Source organism: Plectropomus leopardus, chromosome 2, assembly GCF_026936395.1.
Source record: "Plectropomus leopardus strain MGB_pleo_1.0 chromosome 2, ASM2693639v1, whole genome shotgun sequence".
Lineage (NCBI taxonomy): Eukaryota > Metazoa > Chordata > Actinopteri > Perciformes > Serranidae > Plectropomus > Plectropomus leopardus.
In genome coordinates this window covers 23765051-23792151 of record NC_142177.1, presented here as the reverse complement: position 1 = coordinate 23792151, position 27101 = coordinate 23765051, and the positions used below count along the sequence as shown (strand labels likewise).

At 39.1% G+C, this 27101-nt stretch overlaps 2 protein-coding genes across 4 annotated transcripts in view; both read left to right on the top strand.

Moving 5' to 3' along the window:
* The first annotated feature begins 842 nt into the window (after window positions 1–842).
* Window positions 843–7224, top strand: timm17a (translocase of inner mitochondrial membrane 17 homolog A (yeast)). The gene is made up of 6 exons (XM_042495548.2): window positions 843–906; window positions 2907–3006; window positions 3759–3822; window positions 4088–4216; window positions 5809–5919; window positions 6313–7224. Exons 1-6 carry the CDS (start codon window positions 881–883, stop codon window positions 6387–6389), a joined length of 507 nt encoding a protein of 168 aa, XP_042351482.1. The 5' UTR covers window positions 843–880; the 3' UTR covers window positions 6390–7224.
* A 1743-nt stretch (window positions 7225–8967) lies between these two features.
* The window catches only part of LOC121957019 (ras-related protein Rap-1A-like), a 31311-nt gene continuing 13177 nt past the window's right edge, over window positions 8968–27101 (top strand). Inside the window, exons 1-5 of one of the 3 annotated variants that reach the window (XM_042505510.2) lie at window positions 8968–9115; window positions 19396–19484; window positions 21449–21517; window positions 21826–21882; window positions 23882–24022. In XM_042505510.2, coding sequence (XP_042361444.1) covers window positions 19428–19484; window positions 21449–21517; window positions 21826–21882; window positions 23882–24022 — 324 coding nt within the window. In that variant the 5' untranslated portion in view covers window positions 8968–9115; window positions 19396–19427. Of the gene's footprint in view, window positions 9116–14821; window positions 14973–19390; window positions 19485–21448; window positions 21518–21825; window positions 21883–23881; window positions 24023–27101 lie in introns of those variants that run through there. The other 2 variants (XM_088088728.1, XM_042505518.2) reach the window with 2 other exon arrangements.

The following is a 27101-nucleotide window of genomic DNA, read 5'->3' as shown; positions in this document are numbered from 1 at the left end:
TATAGGTTAAGCTACAATGATGTTAATATGTTTATTTTCTAACTTGACTCTCACTAGTAAACTAGTGTATTTTCACAGTTTACTGCTAACATTGCTACTTTTACCTCAGTGAAAGATCTGAATACTTTGTCCACCACTGGTTATTCTAATAATTTAATATTTATTGATCATGGATTTGTATTTTTTTCTGTTGTCTCATGTGTATTGTTAAGGACATTTTATACGATCAGTACAATACTTTTGCTTCTGTTGATACAAATGTAAAATCAGTAAACTCCTGTTCAATAGCCGATACCTGATTTTCTTGTCTATGTGCCATTCAAATATCATAGACTAAGAAAAAAAAGTATTTTTCTTGCTGTGATTATTATCATTGTTAAATCTCTTTCTCTCTGACTCTGGTAAAGCACTTCTTAAGATGTGCTTTGAAAAGTGCTTGTTTCTGAATAAATCATCAGATAAACTTTATGATGACTTGTTTAATTGTGTGGCTTCAAAGCATACCTCTTTGACACACTGGTTCACCTCAATTTTCCCCAGTACTGCCATCAATACCTGGCCACTTTGGTATTGGACCCCAGGGTCAACTGTCAGCCAACTGAAGTAAATAAATAAACAACTGCTGGTGCGTCCTCTGTCCACTGAATATTTTCTTTTTTTTAATGCTAAAGCACGCAAAACAACAGAAAATGTTGATTTCCCTACCTGATAATACCTGTCACCACAATGTAACATCACCCCCTGGAGCTAGCCTGTTTTACATAGAAATGGCGCTTTGCCTAAAAACACGCGGAATGTTCCTTTAAGATGTTACGTCATATCGTTACGTCAGCCTGCCGAAGAGCGTCACGTGCGGCAGAAGGAACAGCTAAAGAACAAGATGGAGGAATATGCCAGAGAGCCATGGTGAGTCTCTAACAGGATAAAACACATATTTTACCCAATGTTTTACTAAGTCATCTTTTTAGAGCTGCTCCCACGTTAATTGAGAATTATTATGTCATCAGCACAACATTTAACATAACCCGAAACATCTCAAATCCGGTTAGTTTCCTGGCGTTAGCACGAATGCTAACTTTACATAGAAATGTATTAGCGGTGTGTGTTAGCATCAAGCCGTCGGTGCTAAATCACGTTGTTAGTGACCTTGTCGGTTTACTTGCCTGTAAGTCAAAACATTTAGTTCACTGACTCCTGTCACTCAGCGTACAAGGCGGTACATCACTTACAGTCAATGCCAATCGCCACGGTGACAATTTCATCTGTGTAGTGTTAATTTAGGATGCTTTAGCGTGTTGGTATGCTAGCTCTGTTAGCCACCGGTGTGCTAATGTTATCAGTTGTGGGCAACCTGATGGTTGCACAACAGCTGGAGAAGGGTACCTCGAGTCAAGGCTAGACTATTTTAATTGAATAAACAAAATAACCGACATTGACAGTGTTGGCGTGGAGTTACAGATGACTTGCCTGTGTTTGACATTAGTAGCACATTCATAACAGCCATGGAGCTGGTCCTGGATCTGATGGTACATAATGTAATAACCAGGCAATTACAGCATTTTCTAGAAATTAATTTCTACGCTGCTTTTATTTAGTTAGCAGTTTTAATGTGACAAGAAGCTTTGATTTTATTTCGAACATGTAAAAAGGAAATAAAAAAATAATTGCGGTAAAACAGACCGACGAAAAACAATGTAATAATTACAAACAATGAAAAACATAAAGCAAAAGAAATGTCTGAAGCTTTTGGAATAAATGAAAGCAGTTCTCATTTTACTGTTTTTTTTTTAAATTGTTAAGTATGTGCTCATATGTGGTGGTGATTTTCAGCATCGTATTTAAGGTGAGAACAGTAAGGGACTGTACATTATTTGTTAGGGTATTGAGGTGGCTGGCAGTGTTGGGGACTAACTAGTTACATGGAACCAGTTACAGTAATTTAAATTACAAAATGAAAGTAACTGTAGTCACTTTAAGTTACTGAGAATAATATTTGATTAAATTACAGTTGCCAGTCAAAATGTTGGTGATTACAAAGGGGTTGCATATTTTATTGCCCCGTTTAAAACATTTGTTAGAAAAGTAATCAAATGTAATAACTTACATTACTTTGATGAAGTAATTAAACTGGTAATGTAACTTATTACATTTTTAACAGGGTAACTAGTAGTCGTTAACATGTTACATTTCAAAAGTAACCTTTCCAGCAATGGTGGCTGGGGTGTTTTTTTAAGTCATGACTCTCCCTGAAGCTACAAATATTTGTCCTTGAGCTTTCTGAGGGTATTTAAAATAAAGACACTACAACCATTTTAACATTGAATGTCTTTCCTCTAAGCCATATCAAAAAATCGTAATGCCCTCCCCAGTGCTAAAAAATGTCCTGAAGTGCTTCCCCCGTTTTGCACCACTTTCTCCCTTCTGATAAATAACAAACAGTCCCTACTGTATTAGATATCCATGTTCTGCTTGAGTAGAGATGCCCTTAAAGTTCCAGTGAGGTCAGATATATTGGTCATCATTTTACATGTTTTGAGATATATACAGTAGATATACTTCTGGGAGATAATGACATCTGTTTGTTTCTTGACTTAAAGAGTAACTGTAATATATATTGTGTTTTAATAATTGTATTGTATAAATTAAACACTACAAGTACACTGGTGCAACGTAAATTATATATATGTATTGCTGTTAAGATTACCTTTATTGTACTCCCACATTAACAATAATAAGAGAGCGTTTGTTCTAAAATCACCCTTGGCCTCCAGCCCATACTTGTAAGGCATATCAAGGCTGAACCTGCCATCAGAAAGCATGATAAAAGCACGTGTCAGTGCAACCTCTTTGCACACTATGTACTTTACATGACAATGACCTTGCTAATGGCTCTCTTGTGCTTTTAGCCCCTGGAGGATTGTGGACGACTGTGGAGGAGCCTTCACCATGGGAGCTATTGGTGGAGGAATATTTCAGGCAGTAAAAGGCTTCAGAAATGCACCCTCAGTAAGTTCAGACATGTACCTACACACTGTTTTTTGCTGTATTGCCTCAGTCAGATACAACAATTATGACATCCTCATAGAAATTATACCACATACAACATGAGACTAGTTTGACGCCTGTTTGAAGCATGTCTCTACTGTGTTGGATTATTGTTGGAACAGTCAGCTCTCTTTATAGATGTCTTCCTTTTCCTTCAGCAGCAGCAGCTATTTACTGTACGATAATGTTGACATGAAAACTCAGAAACCGTTTGTCACGGAGGTTTTCACATACAAGAAATTTGACTTGGGGTTTTGTACAAAACAGTAAACACAGCAGAGAAGAGAAAATATAAACCCAAGTACTTAAAAGTGTCAAGAAGCATACATTTAAAAATAAGAGAACTGACAATAAATAAACAGTTTTTTTAAAAACTACGTAATTCACATGATTTTAACAGTGCACCTCTGCTGGCAGACAACATGTAAGCACATTTTCTGCTCATCAACACCACTTGGAACTATAGTAAAACATAATAATTGAGGTTTAACACTAATATCAAAGAAGTATGCTTAATACCCAATACTCTCTCCATAAGAGGAAACTACATGGGAAACAACAAATGCAGTGAAGTCAGATCAATGGCATTAAACTTAAGTTTGTCATTTTTTAGAAATAAATTTATTTTCGTTTTTGCTCAAAATGCATTATAGATGTTTCACTGAAGTACTGAATTTCCATTCATGTGTGTTTCTCGTTGCTCTCTCTTGTAGGGAATGAGCCACAGAATGAGAGGTAGCTTGACTGCCATCAAGACCAGAGCCCCACAGCTTGGAGGTAAGAATAACTGCTGAATTTGAATATAATCTGTCTATATGTGATGCTTTATTTTTAAATCAAATAGGTCACTGTTTTTTGCTTTGCAAAGAAAAGGGGCTATAGTCAGTTTGGCATCATGCTGATCACCATTTCAGCCTACAGTTGTTAAATATCTGATACTAAATGAATGTTTTTTGAGTAAAGTGTATCTTACAATGACAAAATGCGAAGCATCTCTGTAGTGTTTGTTGCTTAACCTATGCAAATGTTTATTGGGTTACAGGAAGCTTTGCAGTTTGGGGAGGCCTCTTCTCCATGATTGACTGTGGTTTAGTAAAAGTACGAGGGAAGGAGGATCCCTGGAACTCAATCACAAGCGGGGCCATGACTGGAGCGATCCTCGCTGCAAGAAGTGAGTAAGCTCAGAAGAAGCTGGCAGTCAACAGTCAGCAGATGGCACATAAAGCACATGCCGCAGACAAAAGGCAAACAGTGATGTTGCTGTTGAACACTGCGCACCGAGTAAATCTACTGCTTTATCAAAACTAGAGTACTATTCTGTGTGTGGCTTAAGTCGAGGAAAGAGTGGATAAAATATGTGTTTCTAAGCATGGGCTGTAAGCATGGCACTGGGGCACAGGCTGTGTCTTTTACTGCCTGAAAAACACAAGGTCGGGCCCTGGGTGCTACTTTTGTTCCTGCTTTCAAGGGCACGGAGGCAGGATGCGCCTGACTTTGCTAAGAGACCATAACCAGCATCACAATCACAGCATACGAGACAGAAATCCAAACATTGGAGGTGATCTCTTTACAGCCGTTTGTTTTCTAAATGTGTGATATTGATATTGTCCCTGGGGCAGGTCATACAGCTGTGCGCTAAAATGATGAGCTTCCCCTCCATACATACTATTGACTGATATTTCTGGATAAATAGAAAGAGATATACCCACTATGATTGTTATTTCCCTGTCACATGACGTGGTGCGTGCTGCAGGGTTCCATAAGTTGAACCATGAATATCGCAGCCACCGCACCCTTAGAAATAGCTGCAAGAGAACACTTGGGAAGCACGACGGCGTTGCGCTCGCTTCTGTGTGCGCCTTCTGCTCATATACATGAATAACAATTGATGTGTTGGTGTGAAAAAAGTGCCTTAAATATAACCCCTTGAACGGCCAGAATCTTTTTTTATAGTGTTAACAAATTCACTGTTGATGACAGCACTGCACGTTCAAACATATCCTGTGTAAGTCTTTAAACTGCAGTCATGTTGATCAAAAGGCACCTGAGGTCCACCTGTGGTCGCAGTGAAATGTTACCTTTTTTCTAAAGATAGTTCTTGTCTAGCTTCAGTAAAAGTGTCACAACTGGAAAAATGCCCAATTGGCAGCACTGACTGAAGAATTATTGGATTTATTTGAGTTTGGCCTGTTTGCAGAATTTAAACTGGAAATAAGCAGATTAACCTCATTGAATTAAAGGAACTGGAGTTGCCAAGTATTGTGACTGTGCTGAATGTGAGGCCATTTATGTCCACATTTATTCATTTGAGCTAAGTTATAATTAGACACCTTTCGTCCAGTGACACAGGTTTTTAACATATTTTGCCTGATTAAACCTTTTATCAGGACTGTATGGGCCTGTACAGGTCAGGCTTGTTCGACATCTTTTTCACTGTCCTGTTCATTTTGTTACACTTAAAGGGACAGGAAAATGTACACCATATTAGTGCATGGACTTATGTCATTTTCAGCACAGCTCCATCTAACTTAAACCTGCACACAGAATAAATTAGGAAAAATAAGTGCAACATCTGTGTGAGTTATGTGAACGTCATAAACAACGTGTAGATTTTTCTCTATTTCCTAAACGTGATGAAACAGTGGATGATTTTCACATGTAAAGATACCTCAGCCTCCCTGTTTAATGTACTTCTTACGTGAAATAAAGAGACGAATGTACTGTGTGCATGTTAATATACTTGCATTTCATGTTCCTCTGCAGATGGACCAGTGGCCATGGTCGGCTCTGCAGCCATGGGAGGTATCCTGCTGGCGTTGATAGAGGGCGCTGGAATCCTGCTTACTAGGTTTGCTTCTTCACAGTTCCCAACTGGTGAGTAAAACTTCTGATAATAATATATTTTCAAAGTCTTTCATGTTTTTTCCTCTCTAAAAAAGTGTTGTTTTCAACATTTGGGATACACAGTCTAAAATTGTAAGAAAATCATGCTTTATGTTACAATAAACATTTGAACAAAATACAGTTATCTTTCTTGAAGTTTGGTTATTAGAAAATTGGCCTTAAACTCTCGAGTGGCATTAAAAATCTTTAAAAGTCTTGACTCTGCCTTGCCTTAAGCTGCAGGAACCCTGATGTAATGTGGAATCAGTCTGCCACTCAGATGTTAATGTAGTTATATTTTATGGTTTTGCACAACTATTTAAAAGGTGCAAGACCTCTGATTTACTGTCATCTCACTGACCTTTCCATTTTTTTTCTCTCCAGGGCCTCAGTTTGCAGAAGAACCCGCCCCTGCTCCCATGCCCACCCCTTCATTTGGAGACTACCGACAATACCAGTGAAAGGACCCCCCGCCCCCCCCACACCTCTCGTCCACTAGGCCTTTTTGAATTCCTTGCTGAAGTTACAAAGAAGAAATGGAGATGTAAAATACCACTCATTAAACAAAAGCAACTGCAACCAACTTTATGGACCATTTAAGAGAACTGAAGGATGAAACACATCTTCATTTTTCCTTTTTTCAAGAGCCATGTACAGATCTGCCTTTTGCCATTCTCAGCCTTGTCATCTGTTTCACCTCACTTTGGTTAAATACAGACATGTGGTGAGATTTGTTGTTTGATGGTTTGTGGGGAAGAAGGTTGTTTATCTGTTTTGTTCAGTGTGTACTGCATGTAGCCCAACAAGTGGGAGGCCAAGACTGACAAGCTTTGGACAGTGATGAATCTATCAAAACACGTCACACATGGAACCACATGAATTAAATATAAGTATGTGTACATACAGTAAAAGCTTTGTACTTGTACTCACTTATGTTAGTCTTTATTTGCCTTAAATATTGTCCCCTGCTTGGGCTGGCCGCTGACATTTGGTCAGCCTTTTTTATCTGATTGTCATCAGTTACGAAGGCTAACACCATTCAGATGCAATGCTGTTCCTGGGATTTGTTTCAAAGTGATTTATTTATTTTAGATTGTAAAGAGTTGTACCATATTGTTTTATTTTATGTGACAGTGCTTTTACATTCAACACAAAGTAGTGGCAAAGGCTGCTCATGACAAAGGATGGCTTCGGCAGTACAAACAAACGGAGAAATTCAAGCAAGGGATTGATGCATTCTGTATGAAATCTGTATGATAGATTATACTATGGTACAATAAAAAATTAAGTTGTTAAGTGTGTCTGTTGGAGTCTTATGGATGTATTTATGCAATGTGTTCTGGCTTTTAAAAAGTGAAGATAAATGAGTTTCAGTAAGTTTATGTCAAACTTCTAAAGTGTACTTTACTTGTGCTACAGTCACCCAAAATCCATTTTGGCTCGGCAGGACCGCTCATTCCCCACTAGAGGGTACTCCTCACACACACTTACAGAACAGTTCTGCTATTTCTCTGCTGAGCCAAAATTGTGTAACTGACTCTTTTAGGATGTGTTTACAAAAACCACATAAGGGAGTACTTTCCTCTCACATTCTCGTGTGTCTGTGTCACACACACCTGTTATCAGTTTGACGCCCGCTCAGTGTGGTGACAGGTGAAGGACACTGGATGAATAAGGTGATAAGCAAAGGACAGTTAAAGTAACTCCAGCTGATGTGTGGGGTCTGGGATCATTCATGTCATGGCAGAGATTTACACATGAGACACAGGTCACAAAAATAAAATACATGAAACCAGAATTGACTTACTCAGTCTCAAGTTTTTAACAAGAAAAAGAAAGAGTTTGTACATGGCACATATCCTAGATATTAGGCCTGGGACTGCAACTAACCATTAAAAGATTTTAATGATTAATATTGCAATTATTTCTTTGCAGAGATGTATATTTAAGTGAGGACTCGGTGGACATGTCCCCCTTAATATTTAGAGTGTCAATTTGTCCTTACCAATAAAAACGTGACAGCAGCAGAGGGCTGTTATTTTGACAAAATTAAAGATACGTACACCATTGATTGATGCAGAAAAAGCCCAAATTGGTGCAGAAAAATCTGGATGAATGCAGGAAATAAAGTATTTTATGCTCAAAATATTCTGGCAGAGGACTCTGGGAGTTAAACCCTTTCAAACCCGGATCGACATCAGTTTTCTTGTGCTGTGTTCAGATGCCTTTCACAAGTATTCAGACCTTTAAAATATGAGTAAATTGGTTTGACTTCTCTTGAAAACATGGCTATAAAGGCAATGAGCAACTTCGCAAGAAATGTCCTACAAATGGCAAGAACTTAGAAAAAAGGTAAGAAGCAACTAATCTTAGGGGGTTATTTGAGGTTAATATATAAAAAAATAGGAGAAATGCACAGAAAATAATATTTATAATTTTTATTACCTATTTTTTTACCAATTTTATCTATATTTCTTTGGGTTTTTTATTTTTTTTTTTTTACCTTTTTTAATATATATTTTAACCCTTTTTTTCTTTGTTCCAAATTTTAACTAATTTTCTTGTAAATCATAACTTGAAATCAAGTCAATTTGCTCAGGTTTCAAAGTGTTAACTCAAGTATATCTTTAGGCCATCCACTGTTTGGAACCTGAAATTGATTAAAAAGTTGCTTTGACTCAGATTTATTCTCAGGGACTTTAAACTTTAGGCGACAAGACTTTTAACTCAATTTTAACTTTAGACTGCTTAGACTTACAGCAGCTTTTACTCATGGAGTTTATAATCTTAGATATCTGGGCAATAATTTGATAGCCTAACTATGATGTCACTTCACACATAAACATACTGTCTTTTAGTTTTTTTTATTATTATTTTTGCACTGATTTCACAAACAGAAAGTGACTCATGCTTCAAGAATGTGAAATCTTAAAATACTGCTGCAAAAAAAATGTTTGCAACATATCAGTAATCATGAATAAAACTGTATGTGTGTGTGTGTGTATTTCTGCTGACACTCATCATTACTGTGCAGCCCCGTTATCATGCAAACGATGCGGGCCGAGTGGCCGCTGTGTCATGCCCTTTTAAGAAAAATGAGAAATAGTGGGGAGTGACGTCTGCTGCGCACTGAGGCCGGAGGCAAACTGACACTTGCGGAGCGGCGAGAGACAGCGAGCGAGAAACGGTGAGTGGAAATAAAGCCAAACTTTACTACATGCTAAACGCGGTCAAATAAGTCATTTGCGTGGGTGCACGTCGCGTCCGCACATGCGGGAGAATAAGCAGAAACGGCAGAGTGCACGGCGTTTGTCACTGTGTGTCTGAGAAATGAGAAGAATTGTCCGCAAGTACAAAACCGAGTGTGCACTCCCATTTTAGTCAAGGCCAGGCGGAAGGGCAGGTAACGTTAGCAGTCGGTCTTTCCCGAGCTAATACACCGTGGTGCGGGTTGATTTAAAGCCTGCCAAGCCTCGTTGACGTCTGAGGTGTAAAATACGACTGATTGTGGCGTTTTTCTGACAACCCGGCTGTGTTTTGAGGATACGCCGAGGACAGGAATGTGTCGGCTAACTAGCTTGATGCTAACGGTTGCTAACGGTTCTGAAGTGTCGGCGGCCCGACGCAAAGCTAGCTAGTTAGCGGAATTTTGCTAACAAGCTTTGATAACGGGACTTAGTGCAGTTGCTGGTGTGAAACTAGATTGTTTATGGACAGATGCTGGTCTCGGTTGCCCGGATTAAAGATTATGGCATTTATCTATAAGAGGGTTTGTGATTTGAACGGAATTTAATTAATGTTATGGAAGCTAAAGGGTGTAATAATCGTGCATCGGCGGAGTGTAGTTACTGCTCTGTGGTTCAGCCACAGATTGCAGGGACTTAGCATGACCTGGAGTGATAAGCATATGCTACTGCCGTAAGCAAATTAGGTAGATTCACAGTGAGATAACCCAAATGACTTTCTCGTGTCTGGGTGCCAAGCTTTGTGCCAGCCTGTTGCAGTTTTTTCTTCTGCAGGGAGAGTGATGTGAAACAGGGAAAGGTGTGCACTCCATCCTCAAACTATAAACACACAGCAGGACTACTTTATTAATAATAGATTATCACAGTTTCCAGGTGAAATACACATTTCTGCAAGGCAGGGTTTCTCTTTTCACACGTGCACTGAATCCAGTGGTGTAGGCTAATAAAGTGGTAATAGTGATAATAATATAATAAAGTTTATTTATAAAGCACCGTTTTATACAAGAAATGGAGCACAAAGTGCTTTACAATGAGGACATTGTTAGCATTTGTTTCACATGAAAACGGACAGAATGAACATAAAATAGGCCAGCAAGGCAATTCAGCACATATCAAAGACATTTAAAAAGCGTTTATAACAAAAATTAAGTGCTTAAAATCATATTCTCAAAACACAAATCATAAAATCAAGTAAGATACAACATTTTAAAAGTTTTGCATTAGTCTGAAGTATGAAAAGAGTTTTAGAAAGTCAGAGCTAGTTAAAGGCTAGAGTAAACAGATTTGTTTGTAGTAGCGATGCACAATAAAATCGGCACGTCATCGATATAAGCAAGCATTGGCTCTAAAATGGAATTTCGAAGTTGCTCAACACGCTGACTTATGCCAATCACAAACCTATACTTTATTTTTATTGACAAAGTGAACATGCACAAAACATCCACCCTTAGTTGAAGAATTTTTTTCTTAATGAATGAGTATTACATACATTTAAAAGCGTTGTTTTTTATGTCTTCATCTGCTGGTGGGCCATCACGATAAGAGTATGCATAATGTGATGGTAATTCCACAACAGAGGAGACTTGATGATTACTAAAATTAGATGGGGAGAAAGAGTTACCGTTTTCAGTTATCGGCCAAATTAGTTGTTATATATCTGCATATTGGATAGCGACAAAAAAAAAAAAAAATACAATATCCGGCATCCCTAGATTGTAGCTTTCTTTTAAAAATATATAGTGAGCTAGCTTCTCTATCTATTGGTAAAATGTTCTATAGCTTTGGGGACAAAAGCGGCATCCCCAATTTTTGTTTGCAATGTAGCTTGGTCTAAACCAGTTTAGAACTTTGTATACAAGGAGGAGGACATTGAAATCCATTCTAAATCATAATTATAATAGCTTTATTTATACAGCACTTTTCATGCAGCCTAAAGTGCTTAACAAAACAAGACCAGACAAAAATGAACTGTAGCAATGAAAAATAAGAAGAAAAAGGATACATCAATAAGTGGGAGAAAAACAAACAAAACAGTTTGGTTACAATACAACAAAACTTTCACAATATCCGTAAAATTACCTCAAATTAGAAGGATTTTTTAAAAGATAGGTAACTTTTTTACAAAACGTAAGTATTTTTGGGTGGGAGTATCTGTACTCTATTTGAGTTTTGTATTTGTGTCAATATTTACTTAAACTCCGCCACATTTCATAAAGAAAAAGCATTGTTTTACTCCAAATACATTTCCCTAAACATCTTTGTTACTACCTACAAAATTGGTAAAGGAAGAGAGAGGAAGGGGCGAATGGATCAATTAAGGAATGGGAGAGAAGGAAAAACTGCATTTTGTCCCTAAAATTTAAGTTGTGAAGAAGACCTTGAGAACCCCTTTACTCAAGTGTAATGTGACAGCAACTATAGGAGTCAGCTGTAGACCAGCAGCTCCTGTGTTCAGAGATCAGTTAAATCACAGTTTTTCTTAATGGAGACTGGCTTTTAAGAGACCAATATATTGCCTTCTTTCTCCTGTTGAAAACCTTGTTTCTCACATAAAGGTAAAGCAGGAAAAATATTCTCAATATAGCATACACTTAAGCAGTCTTTAATTTTTTTTAGGTGGCTAAAATACGTTTTGTTGCTGACCCATCCACAGCAGTTGATTGCTTACTTTCATGTAGGACTCCAGCCTGCGTCTGAAAACTGGGTGCGTGTGGCGTGATATCTACTGAATGCAATATACTGTCTATGACTGAGAAGTCCATAAAACCCCAGTTCAGAAAAAGGGAACTATCCCTCAAGTATTTCTTGAGAGTATCTTTTCTTTACTTGAGTTTTTACATTTCTGTCAAATTTCACTTTTAGTCCACTACATTCCGAAATAAAATGTATACTTTTACCCCACTACATTTACCATATGTATTTCAGTTATTTACTACAAAAAAGGGAAGGATGAATGGAAAGAAGGACAAATGGATGAATGAAGGAATGTGAGGGGAGGAAAAACTGGATTTTTTAGTTTATATAATGAAAATAAAATTACTTTTGATACTTAACTGCAGTAAAGACTTGGACTCAAGTAATATCAAAATAGTTGACTTTAAAGTAGTATTTCACTGCTGGAAAGATGACCTTCTGATAAAAATAAAAAAGGATGTCTATGCAGTAGAAAGACGCAAATACTTATGAAATTGGTGCTACATGACCTCAGAAAAAGGACGCTTTCACTCAAAAGATAGAGAACAGACAACTACCAGACCCATAAACGCTCCCACTGGTGGGTGGCGTAATGCAAACTCGTACTGGTGAAGTATTCCTTTAACATCTATCAAAGTCATTTTCTGGTAAGACATCTGTGGGTTACTCAAGTGTACAGGTACTTTATCCGCCGCTGCCTGAATCTCTTCATAACCCCGCTTTTGATGATGAGATGCAGGCTGTGAAACCCACTTCCGTCCCCTGCTCTATGCAAGCCTGCTGTCTGGAGTCTTGAACAGGAACAGAGACTGGAAGAGGCTATTTTAGTAGGTAGCTACTCCTTTTCCATCCTATCAGCATGAAGCCTTCTCGCGCTCTGGAAAGAGGATGTGGTTACAGGTCAAGGCCCCAGCAGCAGCAACACAGATGTAGTTGGCTGATGGTGTTTGTCAGTTACAGATCTTTGTCATAATTAAGTCAGAGCAAAGTTTTGTGTGTCGGGCTGCAGTTTTGTTCTGACTCACGGAGGACGTTCAGGGTTGCAGTGGGCCTGTAAAGAGATGTAAGAACTATACAAGAAGATAACGGGAGTTTTTGATTGCTTGCTCTTTTAGGTATAATTCTGAGAGAAAGATTGTGCAGGATGTTTGACACCACCTTAGAAGAGATGAAGGGATCCCTCAAGAGTTAACATCAGACGCATCCGCATCACTCATTAGTCTTGATTACCTGAGCGAAGTTAATGCAGTGTTATCTGTTAGCTTTTAAAGCAAGTTGCTGCTGTGCTCTGCTGGTAATGGTTTATTTTACAAGCTTGTAAATTCCTAATTTCCTGGCAAGTTTCCGAGAAAGAACTGTGTGAATTGGCACTAATTATAGGTTAAATTAGAGACAGGGCTCAATTGGTGTACATCCAATTAATCAAGTCAAATCAACTGCTAAGCTAACTACTCTTTTAGTAGGGACACAGCAGGTCAGCTGAACATGCAGTTTTACAGATATGATGAATTTAGTTTCTAATAATAAAATAAATTCAGTATTACAGTTAAGCTTGAGTTTAAAGAAGTATTTCATTGCTTGGAAAAAAGATTGGCTGTTAATAACACTAGGATGTATCTGCAGTAGAAAGATGCAAATACTTTTGAAATTTCATGACCAAAGAAATCAGAGAAAAAGGACGCTTTTGCTCATAAGAAAGAAAACCTACAACTACCAGAATGCACTACGCCACACTAGAACAATAAATGCTCCCGCTGGTGAGTGACTTATGCGAACTGGTTTATATTTGATCAGCGCTGCTTAGTTTATTGTTTGATCTCAGTTTTTTTGGCTTCTGTTTTCTGTAGTATAGCGCCAACTTCCTGTTAACAAACTCTTGCTATTACAGCTAATCAAAGCACTTAAATATGTTTCTGAATACAAAAAAAATTGGCGACAAATCCCTTTAAAAGGGAAATTCCTCTGGATTTGAAGATGCTATTAGGATATTTGAAGGAAATAAGTTGGCTGTAAAATAAAACGACCCCTTCTTTACTTAAGCTCTTTGAAACCTGAGCAAATTGGCTCTTTTAAAAAAAAAAGACAAAAATGACATGGACAGAAGGCAATGAGCATCAAGAGAATACATTACCCCCAAATGAGAAAAAAAGTACAAGAAAATGATCTGAATATTTGTTTAAAAAAACAACACAATGAACAAAAAATATAAAACAAAAAACAAACAAAGGCCTACAACCCTTTGAAAAAGTGGTAGAAAAGTTTTAACAGTTCTGTAACATAATTTTAAATATGTATTTATGATGAGTCTAATGTAGTTTTTTACTTTTTTTTTCTCTAGAAAGAAGCCTGTCAAAAAAATAATTTCCTATATCTTCTAATTTCTTCCAATTTGTGGAACATTTATTATCAAGTTGCTCATTGCCTCTTCCCCTTAATTTTATTGAAGAAATCACACCTTGCAGGCAGCAAACGAAAAGTGATGTCACTCCAGGTTTCAAAGTGTTAAGCTATTTCCTTGACAAGTTGGGTTATTCCCCTAAATTTTGTGGGGTTTTTTTGTGCTAAGCTCTGTGTGAACAAGTGATGTGAGCTATGGTTGTGGTGGAGGTAATGAGTAACCAGGAGCTTATCAACGTTAAAAACACTCCACCAGAACAACTATTATCTCACGCTGTTTTTTTTCTACCCTTAAACCTCAAGAGGATATTTTTTCAGTGTCGCTCCTGTAATTGTCATGTGGGTCAACAAGCAGGCAAATACGAAGATGACACACAAGTTGGTATCGTGCCTTTAGCTTAACCAACGGATGTGTGCATTTTTTTTCCTCCATCCGCACCGAGTGGAAGATACAGAGGGCAGCTGTCAATCACACCGCCCTGCTGAGTCAGGTGCTGTGACAGCTTCGTTGCTGTTGGATTAGCCTCACCGCACCAGGAAACCGTGCATCCTGAGTGTTGTAGTTTAGCCGTGAAGCCTCCTGCTCTCTTATTTCCTCTAGTTTGAGACGTGGTTTTATCCCGACACATTCGCTGCATATTCCTCGCTAGCAGCACCACTTCGTCCAACTTCCAGCCTTAGATGGATACATACCTTTGGCTGTAGAGGGTGAGTGATGCGGTGATGTCATGGTGGAGCATGTTTGCTGTGGCATGTGGCTTTCCCTCGCTCCTTATTTGCTGGGGTTACTACGAGAGCGGAGGAACGGCAGCAGCATGTTTGTTTTGTTGGGAATGACAGTGTGTAGTTAAAGGCAGTGGAAAGCGGGAGAGGCTTGGTTTTTAAAGGGAGATGTCCTTAAATGGCCTTGTGTGTGTGTGTGTGTGTGTAGTGAGTGTGTAGGCAGGCGGTTGAGAGAGTGCAGCATTGTGTTCAGTTTTCCTGGTATGAAAGTTTGTAGAAAAGGTGTCAAAGCAAGAGCATCCTTTTCAGCCTCTGTGGAGAAAATGCTGCAGTGATGAGTGGGAAGCTCAATAAACACAGAGTTCAAAGACGACAGGTGTTGTTCAGTAGTTGAATATTAGGCAGAATTTGTTTGAGCCTCGATCAGTGAGGTCATTTTATTCGGGCAGAGTCGTATTTGTGTCAGGCATGACACAAATAATACAAGCACTTTGCCGTTCTCGAGGACATGAATTTACACACTTGAGTTTAGAAATGTTGTCCTTGACTTCTACTCGAGATCAGTAAGACACACTTACAATCTTACCTTTTTATGTGCTTGAAAGCTCAATGATGCATTTTAACTTCCAAGACTTGATTGTTCTTATTTGTAGGCGAACACTGAGCTTCATTGACACCTTACTAACACATTACCTGTCAAATTCTATACAGTTTTATGACATACAGGCTACTATGTAAAAGTTAATCGCATAACCGCTAACTTTCCAATAACTCAATCAATGCTCTTAACGTTGCCAAAGTATTTGTCTTTTAAACTTAAATTTGTACTTTGGTATTAGAAATGCAACAATTAATCGATTAGTTGTCAACTAATAAATTAATCACCAACTTATCTGATTACTAATAAACTGGTTTGAGTACTTCTTTCAGAAAAAAGGTCTACATTTTTTAGATTTCAGCTTGTAATTATGAATATTTTCTGGTTTCTTCCCTGTGAAAGTAAACTGAAGATCTTAAGGTTGTGGACAAAACAAGACAAGACGTCATCTTGGGCTTTTGGAAACACTGATAAATATTTTCACCAGTTCCTGACATTTTATAGACCAAGAAGCTAATCAATTAATCGAGAAAATAAAAACTAATTGACAATGAAAATAATCGTTATTGCAGCCCTAGTTGAAGTTCGTATCTTAAATTGTAGAGTTTTGCTTTGGAATTTGTGAGAGTCTGGAGAAGAGAGTCTATAAGTTCATGTTTTGAATGTGACTGTTCCTCAGATTTTTTTCATGTTACCATTTTTTGCTGTGGTCAGCACCCACAATTGCGTAAGGTAACAAAACCTAAAACAAATCTTATCTTATAATATCTAATCTTATTATGTGTTTGTTTTTGATATGTATGGAAAATAGGATATTCACGTGAGTATTTGTTTTTTGATATGTAAGTGTCAAGATTTAAAGAAAAGGCAATAATATAGGTGAGAAACATGCACTTTTAATTTTGTTAATCAATAAAACCTGCGACTATTTTGCTACAAGAGGACTTTTCATTTTCAGTTTAGTTACAATACCCTTGTAGTAGCAAACAACTACTTTTTGATGTGTGGAAAACAGGTTTTTTCTTGAGCATTTTTCTATAAGGACGTCTTGCTGCTCTTGAATTAAAGAGTGCATCATCTCAACATCAGAAGAAATGATTACCTTGCTACAGTGTTGTCAGGATACTGAATTTTCAAACTTGATGAAACACCTTGAAAAATATTTATTTAATAGTATTTTCAATGCAACAGGGAAAACATCCCACTGAAGGCATACAATTAAAATGTTTTATTAAAAGATAAACAGGGAAAAGGGGCAGAAAAAGGTACAGAGAAAACAAAAAACCCGTGCAAAAATAAAAGAAATATGACCCCAGATCACAGACGTGCAGGAATGATAATAACACTTGACTTATTTGTTTGCGGAAATATGATATTTGGTGGAATTTTTACTTGACAAATTTACAGACATGGCAGATTCACCCTCACAGATGACCTCTGCAATAATCACAAATTCCTGGAGGTCCTCAGGTAATACTATGTCAGTGCGAAGAGGGCTATAGACGGACGCTGTCTCATGGATTCATAACCAAGGTCTGATGAACCTCAGTTTTGCTCATCCTTCAAGGATTTTTTTCTGAAGTGTGGAAAGGAGCAGATGACTTTGACTGTACACTTTTTGGTGTAGCAGACGTCCTTCATAACGACCTCTGAAGCTGTCAAATAATAATAATAAACAGTCAAATAGCGGGTCATCTTTCCACAGTGTCCATACAAGAACCATGACGTGTGGATAGCTGACAAGTGAGGCTTAGCCTAAATCTATGTGTGACATTGTCTGTGTGACATTGTATATGTGACACTGTGCATGCACTTGACTCTGTACTTGAATGTTTACATGAGAGTGCAGCGGGGACTGTTTGCATAGTGCCCGTGCAGCCCTGGTCTTTTTCTTTACTCCTCCAATGGCTCCTCCCTAATCATGCAAGGAGAACTTCTCTTTGTGTGTAGAGGATTAGAGAGTATGAATTATTCACAGTCGGGGCTTCATTTCCCACATGGTCACTGCTTGTGATTGAAGTTTGAGGTCCTTGTTTCTTTGTCCAACCCCCTGAGTGTTTTGATGTAGTGTGCTGTAAAAAGAGCGGTGTAGGAGGGGATCATTTGCTTCCCAGAATGGTTGGCGATTAGCTTTTAATGGTTTGGAAAAAGGGTTGATTATCAAGCGAGGCTATACTTTCTCCCCTGTGACCTGATTTCAGCATGAGCCACTTTCTGATTTTCAACAAAGATTTGATGCCAACATGATGCACTTTTCAATCTGTGACTAAAAAAGTTGTATCCTCTGGTTTTGGGATTGTAGTCCTCTGATGTGTGGTCACAGAAATGTGGTGTCTGTTTTTCCCACAGAAAGTTTGGATATCGCAGCCACAGCTCCATCTTTTATCAGTAACTGGCTTCCTCAATTTTGGTTCCAACTAGTAGCGGGTATGCCATATCATATACCGGTACAATTTTTGATATGTTAAGAAAAAAATCCATTTTGTGATTAAAAGTAAAATTCCAACTTGTTCACATAATGAAATCAAACTGTTATGCACTGAATGGCGATGAGCAAATTTGCTATTGGTTAAAGAGATGACCGATAACTTTAGTTTATTTTTTTACTGAATATCTGAAAGCAAACATTCATTTATGCTGACATTTAAAACAACAACACTTATTTTCTTACAGTTGTATGTTCTTTTAATTAATAATAAAATATATTTTGCTATCTTTCAGTATTTCATTTTTAGTACAAAACCAAAAGATAAATTAACAGTCAAAGGAGAATAATGAAAACCGAAGGAGAAACTGAACTGGATTTTTTTTTCCAGAGAAGCCGACTCAAAATGATTAATTGGTCATCAAAATTGATTTTGTTCTAATTAATTACAATTTTTCTGCAACTGTAAAATGAAAGGATTAAGATCTTCTGAATGGGTTAAGACTTTTATTCTATTTCTGAAAACTAAACAAATTATTGAAAAACAAAAAAATGGATTGTCAAAGAGTTGGGCTATTTTTCTTAGCCCTTGAAAAGTGTTTGTTTTGTTTGCAAATCTATTGCCAGCTGCTGAACATTAGCTGTTATAAAAATATAATTTGATATGAAGCCAGAAAGAACACAAAGAATCAGAAATCCCCGACTTCACCCAGCCACAGCTCACCCTCAGTGTAGCCGTCTCTCTGTCTCTGTAGCCCAACTTGTAGTGACCCAGTTGGCTAACCCAACTGACTTTACGCCACAATGTGTGCCAATGAGTCAAAGCCTCTGCATCCCTTAAAGGGATATTCCTGTGATTTCACAATTTCCTCCCCATAGCAGTTTCCACTTCCCTCAGCTGTTTTCTGTCATGAGTCGAAAAACACTGACACTTAGTTGCTGTTTTACAAAACCAAAGAATGAGTGAGTGACTAAAACATCTGACAGCAGGGTGTGTTTTGGTGTGTGAAGGCCAGATTATTGTGTCATTAGGAGGAATATCTGCCAGATCCGTGTATCATCTCCCCTTCAGTCCCCCCCACACTCGTACACACCACAGCTGGTTTGTGTTAGAGAGGGGTCACATACTCTTCACCTCCTCCACCCTGAAGCAGCTCCACTTATGGGTGTTCCCTCCATTGTTGTGCTGCTTCTTGTCCATAACCTCCAGGAATGACTAGAATCCTTCCTTTCTGGAGTGGAAAAACTCACAGACCAGACTGGGAAAATTCCTTTGTTTTGCTTGAAAAGGTAGACTTTGTTTTTTGTTTTGTTTTTCACAATGTTTTGCAGCTTTCTCATTTTGTGTTTCCCATTTTGCCCCCCCCCCCGTTTGTCTAGTGCAGACTGTTGGGCTGTCCGGTGAAGCAAACCCGCCATGCGTGAATACAAGCTAGTGGTGTTAGGCTCTGGAGGTGTGGGCAAGTCCGCTCTGGTGAGTATTGCTTCCTGAACCCCTCCCCACCTGTAACACCTCTGCAGTTTGTTTCCTTAAGACTTGGTAGGACTGTCATTGAAACAGCAAAAAACTGTTGGTTCAGAGTTTCTGGTAAAACTATGTTGTAAAATAATAAGGGCTGTACTCAACTCAGAATTATGCCAGTTGAATCGGATTTGGTTGTACAATTTGTTTTGTTTTCCATACAAAGTTTTAAAGTTTGAACAGGCCCTGCAGGATGTTCAGTGTGACAGTGGTATTCATGTCATATAGTCAACAAGCTAACTGCACAAATGACATTCTTTGCTGACACTAGATATCAACAAAAGCCAAAGACTGTATCATATAAACTTGCTGTGAGCTGTAAATTCACCACTTGACTTTACAGTGTGGTTTCTCTCTCTCTCCTTGCGGCTGTCTGCATGTCTGCAGCTGCAAAGAGTATTGTTAGAGTCAAAAGCACTCAATCTGCACCAAAATCTGGGGTCCAAAATGTCCCCTGAAGGACACTGCAAAGAAAAAAATGACTGCTCAACTGGAAGCAGTCTCAGTCTCAGTGTTTCCTATTTTTTACTTCAACTTATTTTTGTTTTGTTGCAACTATTTATAGGTAAATGTTTACATCTACAGTCTTCTCGCCCAGTTTTATACAGTACAGTTCATTCAAAATGTGTTCTGCGGGCTAGTCTGTGTTTGTACTTCCCTCCATTTGTCATGGATAGACAGATATACCACTTCTAGGCTCAACGTAGGTTCTAAATGTGGGAATCCATTTTCAGTTTCACCATTATGATGAAAAACAGACGCAAAATCTTGAACTCGAATGTGTTTTATTGTCACTACAAGGTTGCCAGGAGGCCATGAATGTCTGTGAAATGTTGCATGTCCTCTTTAGCTAACTTCGACCAGGTGTTGAAGTCGGGTTAATCCTTCAAACTGGCAGCCTGCCATGTTTAGACCTTAAGACATTATCAGGTGAACTCTGTCTATGCCTAATGTAAACCTACCAATAAGCACAGAGCTTAGAGGGACAGTTAACTCTGAAATCAGAAATACATAGTTTCCCTCTTAACTGTAGTGCTGCTTATCAGTCTAGATTGTTTTTGTGTGAGTTCCCAAGTGTTGGAGATATCAGCTACAAAGATGTCTGCCTTCTCCCCATATAATGGAACTCAGCTTGTGGTGCTCAAAGCACCAAAAATACATTTAAAAAAACTCAACAGCAGTGTCTCTTTGCAGAAATCATGACCCAGTTACTCAAGATAATCCACAGACCTTGTTGTGAGCCGTTTCATTTAGGAATTTCTACTGAATTACACCCACCAACTGTATCACAGCGCACAAGGAGGTGTGAATCTACTGCTAGCTCACCTGAGCCAAGATAACGTTACAACTCAACCAAGGAGGGTAACTTTAATTTTTTACACTATGCACTGTCACAAGCCTCTTGTCCATGAGTAGATGCACGGGGATTCGGTTACTGAGTAACCAGCTCATGATTTCTGGAAAGAGACATTAATTTTGAGTTTTTCAGATAAATTTTTTTGGGAGCTTTGAGCACCACAAGCAGAGTGCCATCTAGCTCCATTAAATTCAAAGAAAAGCAGACATCTCTACAGCTGATATCTTTAACACTCTGCAGCTCACACCAAGACAATCTATATTTATAAATAACAGTACAGGTAAGAGGAAAAATATGTATTTTTATCTGTTTTGGATGAAATGGCTCTTTAATGTTGCGCTAATTACGACTGTTGTATTTGCATTTATATTTCACGTGTCTAAAAGATCAGTCATACCTTTTCTTGCATCCTGGCTGGTCTCACTGGCAACATCACGAACATCCTCTTCGTCAGTGTCCTGCTTAGCAAGGTTGCATGACACTTGGGGCCATTTTCACCACTCTAGATGTTTTGGTCACATTGATCTGACGCTGGCTTGCTCTGTGTCTTCTCTTACAGACAGTTCAGTTTGTACAGGGAATCTTTGTGGAAAAATATGACCCTACAATAGAAGACTCGTACAGAAAGGTGAGTGTCCCTTGAGGAAGGGGAGAGGGGGAGGCAGAGTGCAGGAGAGGAATGAGCTGATTGTTAGCAGCTGCTCTGCAGGTTCACGTCATGACATTGTGCTCTATTTTTTTCTCGTCTCAACTCTCTTCATCTCTCTTTTTCTCCTGTTTTTCTTTGTCGTTTCACTTCTACTTTACTTTTGTCTCATCACTTCCTCTGGTGTGCTTGTCTGTCTTTGTTCTTGCATGCAGTATATTAAAGGTGGATTATGATGTGCCCATTGACCTGAAGTAAAACCTTACATTATCCCTTTTTCTCCCTCACAGCAAGTGGAGGTAGATGGCCAGCAATGTATGCTTGAAATTCTCGACACAGCAGGCACAGTAAGTGAACTCTACACCATGGAAGCCTCTGTCGATACCCTGCATTGCTGTGTAGACAGACCCCTGAGTCACTCTATTGAACGCTGACATTTTAAGTGATGGAAAACTCCTTTCAGAAATGTCAGGCTCAAGATATGAATGTCTGGAGGAATTCTCAAAACAACAAAAAAAAGTTGTTGGTGGATAGATGAACTAAAGTTGCAGTCAAAGATTTTGCCAGCTGAGATGCTGTCTAGTTAAGAGACTAGGTTTATTTTTTACCCTTACATAAATGACCATGTTATACCTGTTCTTGCACAGCATGGTGTTCAATTTTTTAGCCACGTGAGTTATGTAAATCTAGGGATAAAGATGTCGATCCAGACTAAAACAACATTTACTACTGATAGACTAAGATGAAGCTTTGTTAAGACATTCAAGGCACCCAGAGGATAAATCCCTCTGGCTTTGTTGATCCCCTGAATTTTTCCCTAGCGCCACCATAAGGTTTACATTTGTGGTTTTGAGTGAAATATCTCAACAACTCTTGGATGCATTACTATCATATTTGGTGCAGATGTCCCTGTTCATTTTAAAAATGCAGTCTGCCATTATATTCCACTACACCTTTCGTCAAATACGGCAAATATATCCTTATGGTTTGCTTGCTGTCTGTTCCAGTGTTTATACGAAACCGTGGCTCTGTAAATGGGAAACAAAGTGGCTGTCACCGAGCTACAAATCTCTGTACCGGCTAATCTCCCTCTTCCATGCCTTCTCCCAATAGGAACAAATATATCATGACAGTAATGAAACATAATAACATCTGAGGTGTTGCCAGAACACCTGATGGAGCACTGATGGGTTTATTTGTTTAGATGTTCAGGTTAAATATCAAAAATCTTACTCTAGAATTGCTGACCCCACCTTTAAGTGATCAATTAAGAATTTCTCTGTTCTCTGAATTTTCTCTGTCTATTAACCCTTTGAAATCTGAGAATATTAGTTCAGTTTCTTTCCAAAACATAGGGAGAAGGCAGTGAGCAACTGAACAAATGGTTGCCCTAAAAATAGCAAGACATTAGTAAAAATTTATGAGAAATTACCTGAAAATAAGCAAAAAAAAAGTAAAGTAAAAACAAACAAGAAATTGACCTGAGAAAAGGGCTAAAAATCAAAATATATATGGTATATGTAAATTTTTTTACTGTAACATAATTTAAATGTATAATTGTTAATGCAGTTTTGTAGATTATTTTTTCTAACAATCCTCCCCCTCTCTAAATATCATTCATTTTTTTGTCATTTTCTTGTCACCTTTCACTAATTTCTCACACTTTGTGTGATGTTTCTTATCATGTTGGTCATTGCATTTTCCCCCCACATTTTCGAAACAAATAAAACCAATTTGAACAGGTTTCAAAGGGTAAACATGTCGTTTCCGATCATCATGAGTTCAAAACTTTGGTTTATGACCAAATAACCACAAAACTAATGACTTAATGTGCTCAACGTTTAGTGCACATTAGTAACGGTAGCATGCTAACATGCTAAATTAAGATGGTTAACATGATAAATAAACCTGCTAAACATGAGCATGTGCGCATCAAAAGTAAGTGCAGCCTCACAGTTTGGCACAAAGTCTTGTTCACATAGAAATAGCTCTCTCTTTTGTCCAGCACAAGTAGAAGAATGTATGTAATTGTATGTATGTTGATGGTGCAGAGCCAACATACATGTTCATGCTTGTTTCTAGAGTGGAAAAAAATTTCCAAGCATGTTGATACTCTACCCACACTACATAACGATGTGTGTGAGAGTGCTGTGGAAAGACTTGACAGAGATCCAACAATTCCACTGCACTGTATCTGCCACTATGTCACTGAATCTCAGAACAGGTCTCAACGTTATAATGTCCTCTTATATGCAATGGACTCGTACAATATGACTAATGACTTTTTAAAATGCCAGAGAACGTATAACAGAGCTCATGGCCTGTCTTGTTTTTCCTGCTGTGTAGGAGCAGTTCACAGCGATGAGGGACTTGTACATGAAGAACGGCCAAGGCTTCGCTCTGGTATACTCCATCACAGCACAGTCCACCTTCAACGACCTCCAGGACCTGAGAGAACAGATTCTACGAGTAAAGGACACAGAGGATGTAAGTTAACACCACGCACAATTACAAGGATGTTTAGACCAGCTCCTCCACACCCTCACATCAACTTTTTCTCCTTTTAATTTTTATTTTGTAACATGGTTGAATTGTTTGTGGAAACACAGTTGGTGGAAAACTGTACGGATAGGTTACAAGCTCCCCACTTCTGTGTTCTCAGCCGCCTACATTGTTCAGGACCTGATTGCACTGTCGCTATGGATACCATTCAACACTGTAATCACTGCATCTTATGCCAGTAATTACAAATTTGTATTAGCTCAACATAATGCGCACGGTGTCATTGCCGTGTTGTCCGAGGAGTGAAAACAATGAGAAAGCACTTAGCAAAAGTTGTGCACTGTACATGGCCTAGCGTTAGCAAATGTTAAGTCTCTGTGGTGTGATTACGTCATCTGTGTTTAACATGGACATGGAGCCAAAGCCCCCACTTAGCTGAGTAAAAAGCAGATGAATATTTTTGTCTCATTAGTGGACGTTCAACTCTTAGTCTTGCTTTTTACACACGTACAATGTGGTTTTCCCCTCCAAGTCTGCCCGAAACTGTGCAAATAAAAAGAGGATGTGTCATTATTTTCTGGGTTTGCTGTTTGTTCAAAGCATATTTCCATTTTTCTGGTTAATTGTGAGGCTGTAGAGTGAGTAAGCTCTCCGTCCCCTCTCTGGTGGGGCAGATAGTGCGTCAGCAAGATCTCAGATGCCCTTTTTTGGTGATCTCTGGAGGGAATGTTACCATAACCCTCTTTCTCTCCCCCTCTCTCTCTCTCTCTCTCACTCTCACTCTCACTCTCACTCACTCTTTCCTTCCCTCGCTCTCTCCCTGTGCCCTGTCAACCGTCTTAAAAGTCCTTCTGCACCCTGCTGCAGACGTTTTTTGCCAGTCTTTTCTGTCCATCTTTTTGTCAGTCCTTCTCTTGTGCCCCTTCCTCTGTATCTGTGCCAGTATACTCCCCTGCCTTTTGTTGTGACTGGCCTTTTCAGCGCCTGTTGCTCTCTGCTTTCCCCCCGCTCCTCTATGGCCTGCCTTGTGGTCTTACTGTGGTCTGGCACTTTGTGCGGGTGATTGGACTGTCAGGGATGATGTGCAAGGAAAGCTTCAGCTCATCAAAAACACACAGGATCGTGAGGTTGTGGTTCTTCATTAGGGCCTACGTGGTTAGGGAGCTGAGGTTAGCCTCAGGCTAACAGATGGATTGCAGGATCAGTGGCTCCTCAACATGCAAGAAAACAGTTGTCATCCTTATTCTTAACTGTGCTCCCTCTGAATATATCTCCAGGTTGTGCTTATCTGAGTGTTACGGCCACTCTGTTGGCTATCAGGCTACTTGTGATTTAAGCCTTTACCTGTGACTGTGACATCTGTTTATCTCTCTTTGCCCCTTGCAGGAATGCGTCAAGGAAATGCTTAACATTCATTCTTTTTTTCCATCCAAGAGTACCGATTTTCTTATTTGGTGAAAGCTTTCAAGCTTTTGCTAAAGCAGACATTCTAGTTGCTGCTGCAGCTGTTCTCACTCTCAGCTCTTCCACGCAACATTTACTGCATAGCTGGCGAAATGCACAGAAGCACTTGATATCGCCAAGCTCAATTAACAAGCCTTTTTAATGACTGTACAATGAACACAGTAGGGCCAAATTCCATCTCCTTGAAAAAGTCGTTAGCAGAGAAGAATAAAGTGTGTGAGCAGTCACCAGTGTATTAAAAGCTCGCTCTCTTTACTTCCTTCCACTGTTCTTATGTAAGAGAGGTCTTATGACTTTTCCGGGCCATCTCCTTCTCTGCTTGTGTGACTCGGATGGGACTAATGCCTGACTCCATGCTTGTGACTCACCGCTCCATTTGGAACGACTGGCTCCATTCATTTAAGCTACTCTATACTGAGTTCTGTGTTCCCCGCAATCCAATCTTCAGCATGCCATTGTGGGCGGGACAGGACCTGTCTGTAGCATGTTAACAGCCTCTGAACAGATTCTCTGTGGGCTGCGTGGATTCTTAAAGTAGGCTAATGCTGCCTCGTGTGCTGCTGACACTGAACATTTTTTCTTACTCTGCATACCTCCATCCTACCATCCCCTCGCTCTCCATCCTTTTCATCCCAGCTTGGCTCAGAGTTTGTGTTAGGAGGGGCATAACACCCGTTCTCCCAGGACCCCTGGGAGAAATGTCGTTCAGCAGTCCAGAGCGAGGGCTTGTTTGGATATCAAACATCAAGCAGCAACCTCCATGGGGTTAATCTAAACATCGCAGTTTCCTGTCGTCTGCCCCACAGCCCAGAAAGAGCGAAAGAAAAGAAAACCCTGGAATATTCATCCTATGCCTTCAAAAGTATTGCATTTTGTGGAGGAGGGAGGTCATACCGCTGTCAAAAACGACCCTTGAACAGTACTAGAGGGTGGGAGAAGGTCTCAAGTTTAAGCAAGTTAGTGCATGTCAGGGTACTACCATTTTGCTCACAAAAATATCCCGTTTTTCCAGATTCACAAGGCATGTCTGGGTGCTGTTTCTAGACCAGGAGAAGGCACTGAAGGCAGGATTTCCCATGCATGGATTTATTTGTTGCAGTCCCACCACAAATAGATTTCCCCAGCTGATATATTATTGGCGCCTGTTGTGCTGCCTGCAAAAGTTTCCACTAGTTGATTATGTCTGTTTGCTAAGCTGCACCACAAACACAAATATCCTGTGAACCCCCTTGAAAACTGAGACAAAAAACTGAACTCTTTCTCAAACTTGAATCGGTTGTCATGCAGATTAATAATAAAGTTTTAATGCAGAATGAACACGCACACAATCTGACACTATCATGTAATTCCAGAGTGTAGTCAGAGCGTGGAATCCAGCTGAAATGTTCGAAAACATTCAGGAAGGAAAGCGATGTTATCCCGGCTGGGCGGGGCTGCCATGACTTCCTCCGGGCCAGCGTGCTCCCTAGATAGACGGTCAGGAAACAGCAGGCAGGATGAGACGCATCCCAACACCCTGACTGCCCTGACTCTGCCTACTGTGACAGTTAGGGATGAAGTTATGCCCAGAATATTCCTTCTTCCTCTGAGAATTTTTGTT

What these genes read in the sequence shown, in the direction of transcription:
- timm17a (XM_042495548.2), top strand. Translation starts at nt 881, where the DNA reads ATGGAGGAATATGCCAGAGAGCCATG. An exon ending in GAATATGCCAGAGAGCCATG is followed by an intron (nt 907 to 2,906) that starts GTGAGTCTCTAA and finishes TTGTGCTTTTAG; the next exon opens with CCCCTGGAGGATTGTGGACG. An exon ending in GCTTCAGAAATGCACCCTCA is followed by an intron (nt 3,007 to 3,758) that starts GTAAGTTCAGAC and finishes TCTCTCTTGTAG; the next exon opens with GGAATGAGCCACAGAATGAG.